The sequence below is a fragment of the Tigriopus californicus genome, chromosome 3 (assembly GCF_007210705.1).
Source record: "Tigriopus californicus strain San Diego chromosome 3, Tcal_SD_v2.1, whole genome shotgun sequence".
Taxonomy (NCBI): domain Eukaryota; kingdom Metazoa; phylum Arthropoda; class Copepoda; order Harpacticoida; family Harpacticidae; genus Tigriopus; species Tigriopus californicus.
Genome location: NC_081442.1, coordinates 5,992,230 through 6,004,167, shown reverse-complemented (window position 1 = coordinate 6,004,167; position 11,938 = coordinate 5,992,230). Strand labels below are relative to the sequence as shown.

The 11,938-nt window shown below is 42.9% G+C and overlaps 1 protein-coding gene across 1 annotated transcript in view; it reads left to right on the top strand.

Annotated features, from left to right (window-relative positions):
* Positions 1-11,938, top strand: part of LOC131877493 (proton channel OtopLc-like) — a 13,292-nt gene continuing 1,354 nt past the window's right edge. The window contains exons 1-9 of the mRNA XM_059223175.1: positions 1-823; positions 895-1,295; positions 1,656-1,877; positions 8,259-8,698; positions 8,773-8,939; positions 9,251-9,470; positions 10,419-10,936; positions 11,056-11,267; positions 11,374-11,506. Of these exons, the coding sequence (XP_059079158.1) occupies positions 524-823; positions 895-1,295; positions 1,656-1,877; positions 8,259-8,698; positions 8,773-8,939; positions 9,251-9,470; positions 10,419-10,936; positions 11,056-11,267; positions 11,374-11,506 (2,613 nt within the window). The 5' untranslated portion in view covers positions 1-523. The remainder of the gene's footprint in view (positions 824-894; positions 1,296-1,655; positions 1,878-8,258; positions 8,699-8,772; positions 8,940-9,250; positions 9,471-10,418; positions 10,937-11,055; positions 11,268-11,373; positions 11,507-11,938) is intronic.

Sequence of the window (11,938 nt, the reverse complement as noted above, 5' to 3'; positions counted from 1 at the left end):
CGGAAGGGTGGACGGGGTGGACTGACAAGAGTCAGCGTGTGGACGCCGTTGAATTGCGCGTGGAGCAGTGCGCAGCGCAACAATCTTGACCTAAGAAAGAGACTGGAAACCTTGAAACCGAGTTGCTCCTTCTCTCCCTGTCTCACCTTCTCCCCTCCCCTTCTCCCCTCTCCTTCTGTGTTGTGTGTTTGTGTGTATGGCTTTCGAGCCTGGCCTCGTCCAGAGTCTCTGCTGGCCCATCTCACCCGGTTCAGGACCTCTCACCGACTGAAAGCCGATACAGATGCAGCGTGTCATTTGAGGTTGGAAGTTAAAACTATCCATCGTTGGTCCAGCTTGAGGTCAGTGGTGCATCCTGATTGGCGTGTCCCCGGACGGAATCATGGGCTTGTGATTTGTGTGTGTTGCTTTGGTCTGGATTGGCCCCGCCACAATCACGGACCCCCATCCCAAATTGATTCATTGGGTATTATTCGGTGGACAGGTCGAAAGCCAGGCCCCTCCCTTAACGCGTCGGCCCCTGATGTCGCCCATCACGTCTTTGCATGCGGATGAGGTAGCTGCCCCGCCCTCGGGCTCCACCTCGGTCTCGGCGTCATTCTCGGCCTCGATCATGTCAGCCGAAACCACGCAGGATAGCGGTCAATACCAGGGTTTTGCCAAGAGCATCGATGCCGAAATTGACCGCATGGTTTTGACCGTGGCACCCTCGGCGGGCGCTCAGCCCATGTCTGAGCCGACCGGTTCGAGGCCAAATCGACCCATGGACGCCTATGTGGACATGAGCGCCGGGATTCCCTCTCGATCGGCTAGCGCCAGTGGGGTAGGTTTGGAATCAGGCCCAGACCAGTATGAGTGGCTCCGATTGCATTAATGGCATTTCTCCTATTCCAGGCGGGAACCACGGTCCGCCCTGGACCCCGTTCGGCCCAATCGGCTGTGCCATCCCAGGAATCGCCGCTACCCCGCTATGATGATCTGCCCGATCCACCCCCTGTTCCACCGGGGAGCGAGGCCCAAAATGCGGCCCCAAGTAATCGGTTGGCGCTGAATCAACCCCCCTCACCCGAAACGCCACCCATGATGTGGGGACGGAACAGTGTGGGGAGCTCGGGTGACACTCGTGCTCCGCTGATTCCGTCCCAGGGCAATCATCTCACTGGACGAGAGCGATTAGTCCGGGATGGAAGGAATCTGAATGAGCCTGAGTACGCTCGAGTGGATTTGAGGTACAAACGGGGTTCCAAGTGTTCGGTTCACTCTCGCCATGAGACTTCGGAACGATACAGACTTCGGTAAGAATTGGGGCAGTTGTCAAGCAGGCTTTGGTAAAATGGGCCTTATTACTCGGCCAACAGATTCTTACAAATGGTGTCTTTTGTTACATTGCTTTTTTATGAAACAGAAGACAAATCAAGAAGTTGATATCGTAACCCAGCACTTGTATTTGCTCACTGCAGAACTGCTCCTTAAAATCAAAGTCCATTGGCGAAACGCGAGATTCCTTGAGTATAGCGATACAGCAATGGAGACTTCAATCCCGTTATCCAGCTGGTTAATCCTTGCGAGACTAACAGAATTGGCAATCATTTTTCAAAGTCTTTCATGCCAACAATTGCTTTTGCCTACATCTTAATGATTTCATTTCGCTCTAGAATGGAACCGCAACCATCCCTCGAGAACGATACCAGCGATTCAATTGAGCTTTCCCCTACCCCTCCAAGGGGAATGAGTAGCCATTTCGAAGCACCTCGTGTTGGAGTTCTTGTGCCACAACGCGCCACTAATGGTGATTATATTGCAATCCCTATGTCTCCGGATTATCTACCCAGAATTAATCCGCTAATGGAAAAAGAAAAGTGGAAGAACCATTCGAAGTAAGTATTATTAATGTTCATTAATAATTGGCACTAGATGGAGGTATTATACGAGCTCCGTGTGAATTCAGTTTGGTGAACTTTATCGAAACCGATTTTCATCCTGGACACAGAAACACTCAATAACGTTAACTGAACCAACCAGGAAGAAATTGAGCTTCCGCTATTTTGCAACGGTAGAGCTTCCTCCATTCTACAAGTTCGCAGACAAACAGAACTGTTTTACGATTGGATTCACATTGTTTGATCCAATGAATCATAATGAAAATAGCCGAGGAGATTTTTAAATGTTCAACCTAAATGTCCCTGTTGCTACTTTCTTCATCTCGCCCTAAACGGGAGTTCCTGTCAGTGTCGAGACTAGTACATTAGTCGTTTTTGTTAAAGGTGGGGATCGCAAACGTTGTTTTTGTTGTTGGTGTCTACTTCACACCACATTGACAAATAATGTGCTCGCAGTAGTCTCAAAACACGTGGCATATTTACCTTGTTCAAGGAGTTGAGAGGATTGAGTGGCCGCTCTTGCTCTCTCGTTCTGTTGTGCGTGTAACTGACAACTGATGACAAAGTCTCCTCCTCTGTCAGGTGGACCTGGTTCAGAAAGAGAAAAAGTCTTTCCGATGCTGTTATTTGAGGACTCGCTATTGACTCTGATCAATGCCAAGAGTTAGCACATTTCTACTTCAGTGTGACTACAATTTGTCCACTATAGCTGCTGAGGAAAATCGAGGACTAAGAATTATCTTTTCTGTGATTTGGTCACATTTTCGATAAGTCGTTCTCGTAGGAAGGAAGTCCCCGCAATTACTTTAAACGAGGACAGAGTAGCAAAATATTTCATTCAAAAAACATCCATAAAATTGAACCATTGTTCAATCTGATGAATTGACCAATTTCCGCCAGAATCGAGTATCGCTATATCTAGTATCTGACCCTGATTTGTCCTCAAGATCAAGGAAGATGAATAATTCTAGTGGTCTGCGGAGTGACCTTTCTTTCTTTTTTACATCGCTCGTTTGAAGGATTCGATCCTGAAAAGAAGATAAGCTAGAACAGTTAGATGTGGTCGCATGACTTTTGCCAACAACATCATGCCGATATGTGCCATGTCATGTTCCTGAAGGATTAAATTTTGTCTCTCCTTCTATCAACTTCCCTTCTTTAGCTTGATACCTAGGCTTAATTTTTTGGCCCAGAGAATTGTCTCCTTCGGTATCATTGACCACGTGAAGCCATGAATGCACTAGAACAGACACCTCCACAAAGAAAAACGCTCCGTACCTTGGGAACTAGATGCATGAGATGGTTATGGTCATTTATAGTGGAATGGAGTAGATACCATCGAGTTTGTCCTTGGTATTTTTCATCAAAAAATGCGATCAGAGGTCTTTCGGGGATGAAGTTTTAGTTAGTTTCCTTCATTTCAAGGATAGCGGTTGTTTCAGGGGATAATTGTGTCCCCATCAAAGTAGCATTTGCATGTTTGATGCATGTCCTTTCAACGAGGATGTTGTTTCTCAATGGCTGATGTTATTTGCAATGACATTTCCCCCTTTCATTAATTGGATCAAATCCACTTCTTCCTCAACATCTCTTCCAAGGATGTAGAATAAGATTGAGCTTTTCACGGTAATGTCGCATCGAATCAGCTTGTCATTAATGCTCGCATACAATTGAAAAGCTTCCTGAACGGTTAATTTGGAATCTCACACACATTTGTCGTGGAAACTGATATTTGCCCCAAAAGGATTTCTCAGCGATTCGACCTTCTGTTCGTGAGAGATTATTCTGTACGGTGACTCATTCCAGTAATTCGAATCACTCCCCTGGACGCGTCATGAATGATAGAGTCATAATTCTTGTGTTAAAAGGTCAGACGTATTAGAATTAAAACGTTGACAAATGGAAATTAGAACTTCGATCGGCATTCCCAATTCCCATTTTGAGTCTCAAGAGTGTGGTGGACTTAATGTAGATTGGTCTTGAAGCCGTATTATCAATATTTCCCAAGTTGTGCTTGAACAAGTCAAACGTGGAGCGTGAATTTTGACCAAAAGAACAAACTAGCCATTTTCAAACGGGATAGATACCCCCTTTCACTATCAGGGACGAGCACAGGCTTGAGTAATTGTCAAACAAACTGTTTTGAGCCCACATTTGAGCTTCTTGTAATGTTATTCCTTTTTGCCAAAACTGGTCAAACCAATCTAGGGAAAAGAGTGAGTTGAATTAGGGATAACTGGGAATATGGGTAGCCAAGTTAGCGCTTAATATCTGCACTATGAGTTGAGAACACGTCCTCTCCAAATCTGCACCTACACCCAAACTTACAAACTGAAAAGCGTATCACGAAAGTGGCTTTTTCAAGCTAGTTGTGAAAGCTGAAATTGAGGTTTGTACTAAACTCTACACCCGAAGACCCAAGTACGAATTGATACAGAATATTGTACAAAAGTCCCCGTGGCTCCCCTAACAAATTACCCCTAAATATTTCATGGACCCCACCTCCTCAAGATCATGTTACTCTCTGCAACCCAAGAGAAGATTCGACCAAAGTTATATACCAGACCACTGGAGCCCTTACCATTCCTGCCACAAACTGATTTAGTACCATCAGCATAACTGCTATGAAGCGCTTGAAGTGTAGCAATGAATATTAGCAAAAGGAGTGGCCTTAAAAAATAGAGTCCTGGGGAACACCTGATTTGATATCGAATGTCGCTAAGTGACCCTTCAACCATAACTGTCTGCTTCCTTTCATGAATGAAACTCATTACCCAATTGAGAACCTAGTAAATATCTAGTAAGCACGTAATGCTTAGGCGGAACTTTCTCATCGCAGCGTACCAGATTTTTGTATGTCTGATTACGTCTCGCGTGAATGACAGAAAATGCAGACTTGAGCTTGGCGAGTCTAGGACTGATGCATGAATTGGAAAAATCCTTGCCTGCGAGTGTTCCAAATATTGAAAGATGTAATCATGATCATAGATTTCTTGCCTGAACAAAAATGACCCTTTTCTCTACCCATGGGAACCTTTTCATTGTTGATTGTGTATGTGTCGGAAGAGCTACAAGACATCATAAATGGAGAGTTTTTGAGGTTTGTAGTCGTCAATTAGGTATTGACCCCTGAATCGAATTAGTGCACCTTCATGCTTATTTCTCTATCTTTTTGGAAACCATCCTTATGTCCTCTATAGACATGTCATGTGCGCCCCAGGAAGACATGATATTTACACAATCTTAACCAGTGTCACTGATTGCTAACCTAAAGCACCAATCTATTCGAAGACCTAGATTCTTTTCCAAAACTTACAAAAGTACGATTGAGTGTAAACTTAATCATTCGTTTAATTCATAAAAAAATGTTGCGTTCCTCATCGACTTTCGTGTGACATATTTTAAACCTTAGCTAAAAACTTTCAATATGTCGTCAAATCATTGAAACTCGAAGTATGAGATGGATTTTTAGATTGCCGCGTATGTAGAACTTTTTTCACATGTGCCTTTTTCGTACGTAAAAATGAAAATGGAGACAAAATAAGCTAAGGTTAAAGGTGCTGCCAGGATTTGACTTTGTTGTTGTTCGTGCAGTCTCATCTTACATTTCACAAACCTTCCACCCAAGCTCAAATCCCACAGAGCTATTTGGTCAGAGCTTACGGTGACATTTCAAACACTGTCTCTAGTCTTACTCTTTAAAAAAACTTGGAGAGGTCAATTGGCAAAGTCTATGCGAAGTTGGTTGGACCATGTTTGGTATACCAAACACGTATGCCTTGGGGTCGAAGAGATAAATTTTGGATAGTCATGCAGCATTAGGCAAGAATTGTATTCGATCGACTCAGTAAAGTTGCTTTGTTTGGTTAGTGCATTGACTCTTATAGGAGACTGCATGTCTCAGGCTGTGTATCTCTCAGAAATTGGTTCCAGTCCTGCAATATGGTACCGTCATATGTTCATATCAATTTTCTCATGCTTTTACCAATCGGCTATGGTGCTGGCTGGACATCTATTTTAGCCGGGTATCGCAGTTCACTAAAACACATCCACATTTTGAAAGGATTGCCGACAAAATCCGCTACAATGCATGACTTCACCAATCAAATGATGCAATTCCGGAGGTCGAAACAGCACTTGAACATTGTTTGTAGTTCAACAATCGATTTTCCGTACATTGGCCATCGTGCTCTTGACACAGCTCAATTGGACCTCCATCCCTTCGTAAAATCTGATGCATTGCTCGAAAACCGGCTGATTTACACCTGTCATAAATGGACACAACGCCAATTAAGTCTCTCATGCTCTTAGGCGGGTTTTCCACTCCCATTTAGAAGATTGTTACTTGCTGTGACCATGTATTAGTGGTGCAGACCATCCATGATAGTCGTTGGAAATCGGTATCAAAGTGTTCAGCGGGAACGTTGTCACCATTACAATGATGCTGTATAAGACACATGTGTTGTGCGTAGGATTGTGCGTGCACGTTATTGAAGTAGTTGAGCTTGAAAGAGCTGACGAAAGATCAGCATTGACAAGGATCGCTCTCAAAAAGCCTCCAAGGCGGACGAGGAGATGAGGATAGATAATCACCCAGTGGAAGTCCTCTCTCGCCAGTAGACATTGAACTGTGAACAAATCACGAGTGAGTGTTCTTGTATTGTGGTTCGAAAATTGGATTCTACTTTCCATCCTTTATTTCGTGGACGACTCCCTCCTCTGTGATGGTGTCGCTGAGGGCCCTTTGGGCTTAGGCGTTTGATTCTAGAAAATGAACTGTGATATTAATTTTGAAGCAAGAAATGTGAAGAAGAATTCCACCCAAAACTGCTAGTGCCATGATATTGCAAGGGAAATTCAATAGTGTGTTCACTCCCAATTCTCTTCATGCCCTCTCCAACACCAAGTCCAATTTGTACTTGGTGGACGACAGTTTCCCATCGGCCAAAACGGTGTCCATCGAGTATAAGTGCGAAAAAAATTATGTCAGGTAGGAGTAAGGTGGTCCCTGTTTCACATCGTGTGTCTTGATAGAAAAAAAATTCTTTTTGGCATTCACCTCTGAATTCATAACCTTTGAAAAGGTGGGTTCGGTTGTTGGTGTTTTGGAAAACACCAACTAAGAGAAATCACGATCTGAGTCATAAAGTTGAAAGTGCATTTAGTTACTCTTCATTTTATCGTATTTGAGCTGAGTTTCATGGCAAGAAAATGTTATTGAATGCCGAGGCCAAGGGGTGTAGATTTTGAATCATACAGTAAAACTTCCATTCCTGACTTTCCTGCTTTTAGAGTAATGTGAAAGTCACCCTGAGCTCTTCGTTTTTATAATTGGTCAAATTGGATGTACCTGCTGTTTAGTTTATTTGCTCCCTCTGTGCATCCCATGATTGGCTTTGAATTGCCAATAGCGAGCTTAACTTTTAAGTTTCTTCTAGACACGGAAACTTAAAACCCTGATCATAACCCTAAGTCATAAAAGAGTGCAAAAAGAATTGTTGTTTTTTTGCCAAAGCAATTGAAATATTTTAACTTTCCATCTTGGCAGAGACATTCCATTGATTTCTTTGTGTCGCCGCTCTTCAAACCTTTTAATTAACGAAAGAACAAAAACCTGATGAGTTGAAGAATTTCCAGTAGTGTTTGGTCGCTCGACTACCAAATAAAACTCGGCACATCTTGCATTGGCACGGTCCATTTCCTAAAGCCTAATGATGTCCAATCTTTCAATTGGTTATGATTCTTTCGTGCTTCACAATTGGTGAATTACATGCACTCCATGCTTCAACGCAGCGATGAGTCTCGTCTGTCAATGGATCCTTGTTCGGAGGGGAGCAAGTGAGATTGAAGTCGTCAATTAACGGTTTGGGTTATTGCTTATTGGAACGATCAGTCGACATTCTACTATTAGATCTTCAAGAGCCATTATTAGTGTGCTGTATTCGCTTTGTAAATCAAACCCTCTTCTAATGGATCGATCACTTTCCATGGCTTTGTTATGGCAGTTCCCTTCATTTGGAACCGACAGGCGACAATTGTTCCATATAAAATTCTTGGAATCCATCTGAATTTACTTGGCCGACGGTAGGATGAATTTGGAGTACATTGTTCGACTGGAGGTACAATGTTAGTTTCATATCTTCTCTTATATAACATCCGACTGACGAGAGTCGCAAATCTCTCGGAGTGTAAAGGAACCCATATCGCAGTAAATACCAGTCAATGTTTCCCTAGTATTCGAAGAGTGCAAACTATGTGCTGCTATGCTTATTTATACTCAACGGAGAAGAGCAAAGTGCGTGGAGGGATTTTTCAACGAAATCCAAAGTGTTTCTTGACAGAATCATTAAATTAAAGGTATTTTTTTCCTTCTTTCAGTGATGCTATTCAAGCCGTGGCCAGCGCACTTTATTGTAAAATCCTGGTCATACTTGGCCTGGCCTTTCCCATGGCCGAAACGATCTCGGATAATGTCCCTCAAGGCTACTATCAACTCTTCTATGTCTATTTATTCCTTGTCAGCTTGCTCTTTTTGATGCATGTCTATTTGGACGTTATGTGGACTCGGGTGTCTCAGCACTATAAGAAAAAACGCCTCCGCAGTCAGAGTCAGAGTAAGAACAATAATCTTCCAGTAGTTCAGGGCATGACGAATGCCAATGGCGATGTCATGAATGCCAACAACAGTGGTGCCAATAATCTCAACGCCAGCCCTCGAGACGTGGAAGATGGGTCGGAAGATCCCATCTATCAAGAAAACTTACTGCCAAGGCCCAGGGTACATTACGGAAGCTTCTATCTCCGACTGGGATGCGTTTGTAAGTATTCGTTGAGCAAATGCTTTCAAGATGGGGTTTTATCAACCATCGATCCTCTTCGTTTTGATTTGCAGTGTTCGGAATCGGTGGCATGATTTACTCGGGCATAGAAATCGGCATGTATTTTGAGTTGAATTTCGATGGAACGTCAGAGTGCAAGAATTTGTTCTCGGTAGTGAGGCCGGTCCTTCAGATGATCTTCGTCTTCTCTCAGATGTACTTTGTCTTCCTAAACCAGAAGGTAAGATCCCAAAAAGAAGTTTGAGAAATGCAACGAAAACTTTCAGCCATTCATGGTGAAACTGGAACTTGTTGAACATCTGTTGGGAAAACACCTTTATTGAAGAAAGTGCCCAGTTGGAAGTCTTTCATTAAAGACACTTCCAAGGTCAAATCGAGTGGCATGTGTCGAAAGAGCCCATAAATAAAAGAGCCAAATTGTTTGGTTGCGTATCTGCAACAACTCTTACCTTGACTTCAAATCTTTTTGGCTACGTTTATTAGATAACTCTTACCTTGACTTCAAATCTTTTGTGCTCTTATTTCTTGCAGATGAATATTTACAAGAACAAGTTCATCTCGCGACTGGGTCTAATGCACATGATTGCCACCAACTTGTGCGTTTGGCTGAATGTTCTCATATTGGAGACAAATCATGAAATCCACGAAGCTCAACTTCACAATCATGGCATTGACAGCTTGCATGGTTTCAATGTCAGTGCTGGCCTTTTCTTGAATGAACACGGAGACCCCATGGCTCGTGCTCTAACAGGTGAGTTGAAATACAAATGCATTAGGAATATAATTTCTCGTATATGTAAGGCTTTACGTTCGGTTGGTCATTTTTTTACCCAACCTACAATATATGGCAATTCCTCTAATTTATTGAAGAGAACTGCCAAACCTGCCTTTATACAAAGACTTTGATAGATGACTTGATTTGTGATTTGGCTGGATTGTCTCGACGAATGGTATTTAATCTCTTTTCATTGGTTGTTATCCAGAATTCCGAATACCAAGATGAGATGATGAGGACTTTATTCCTTTGTCAAGGAGACTTTGTCCAATCGAAGCTTTGTTTGTAGATTAGCTTTGAATATCATGCCATTTAGCGAAATATTCTTGTCCGAACAAGTTTGATATTACTTTATCATATTCAAGTAAGACTATGTTGTGTGATTTTTTCCCCCCTCTCGATATTGCCTTCATTAGTCTGAGATTTTGGGGCATCTAAAGTTGTATATGCAAGAGAAGGTATGCAACATTCCTGTGCGGACATAGGCAGTAGTCATTGTTCAATGAACGAATTTGACGACAATGTCCAGTCCAGTGCAGGCTTTTGTTCAAGTATGTCTCATAGACAATCTGAACGCGCGCATCGTTGAACGTATCCTTGGCTAACTGTGATGCAGAAAATGTCAGGAAAGTTCAGAAGATCTCAATTCATTGGGATGATGGAAAATTAGGGTCCAATTGAAGCGTCGTTAAATGTTGCTCACGCGCTGGACGATGGCTATGATCGGTCAACTGGAAACATCAGGGCAGATCAAGACTGAACCAACGCTATCACGTAGAATGAGCTTGCATTATACGCCATGGTGGTGGTGCTAATGCAAGTAATTGAGTTATCTCGGGCAATGCCAAAGGCTAGCTAGCCTCCGCCAGCCCTTTCCTTTTCATCAACCCTCCTCACGCTATTTGTTTTTGGTTCTATTTTCAGAGCGCAGGAAATTTCCAACCTTGGAGCATTCCACGCAAGGAGCCCTCAGCAGCCAACATTTTGATCTCAGTAATCTCGTCAGTTTATGCAGCCGGAAGAGCAACATCATGAGCAAGCTCCTGGCTGACTCTGGACCCTTTCTTTTCCCTTGCACCATTGAATATAGCTTGATTTGCGCTGCCGTTCTATTCGTCATGTGGAAGAATATTGCCGATGAGCACGAACACTACAAATTCCAGAAAAAACGCCGAAGAGTCTCGAATGGGGCCAACTTGAACCACATGGATCTGCGTGATCGTCCGGCTCACCATTATTCCGTCGATTGCACTCATGCTAACACTGGCCTGTTCACTGGCATCTTTGTGATGGTGCTCACCATCATTTCATTGATTGTATTCTTTGTCCTGATCGCTTCTCGTGATCCCATGCTACAAGCCTCAGCCATCACGTTGGCCTCCATGACCGAGTTATCTCTGTACATTGTCACCAGCATCGCAGTTATTATTGGAATGTATCAGGTAAGGAGGGAGAGATCCATCTAAGTAGCGCACAGTTGCTTCAATAACAACCATTGAGTTAATATGTTAGCAAATCTGGAAACTCTTACACAATTATGCGTTTGGCCCCTCTCATTTAGGTTCGTGGCCTTTGGTATGAAACCACCCGCAAAATGGAGTTAGATAACCTTCTCTTGATCGTTGCCCAAACTGGCGTGTTCATCTACGCCGCATTCAGCATTATTGGATCCTTTTTTCAACTCCAAGACCATCTTTTGGCTTTCCTCGCCTCCCTGGCCACTCTTGTTCAAACCACGTTACAAACAGTATTTATCCTGGACGCTTCAAGCAGGTACCTTTTCTTGAATTCAATTAAGTATCTCGGTAGTGGCTTTAAAGCCAGTCCTTTTGACACTTGCCAAAATCACTAATTCGACGATGCTTTTTTTGCGCTATAGATTTGCTTACTGTGCTGAACAAGTCCGTCGCAAGCCTGGCCGCGAAGTGGTCACTTTCCTACTTGTGTGCAATCTCGCCATGTGGGCCATCAATACCTTAGAAACGAATCGGGCAGATTCACATCCCATTCAGGTAAGGGCAAAGCATACTTGATTGATCGCATTTTCTTTATCGTACAATATAAGTCATTACTTACAGAAAACTTGCTTGGCTCAAGAAATATACAACTTACCTGTCAAGTGGGCGAGATTGAGCAAGCCAAGCAGTTTTTGTAAATGAATGGATGACAAACCAGTTTTACCTTAAAGCCACTTTCGTCTCGTAATTATAGATATTCTCGCGACTTCTTAAAATCAATTTAAATCTTATTTTGAAGTGCCGTTCGTTATTTTTAATGTTGTTCCCAATTCAAACGTGGTGGATTTTTTTTTGATGTCGCCATTCTGTTTTTAAAAGAGTGAGGTTGAACAAGTGATCGAGGATCGCTCCTTCATAAATTCAACTTGTATGAACTTTTTAAAAGTCCCGGGACTATTAAAGTGTACCCTGAGACTGTGGCAACTA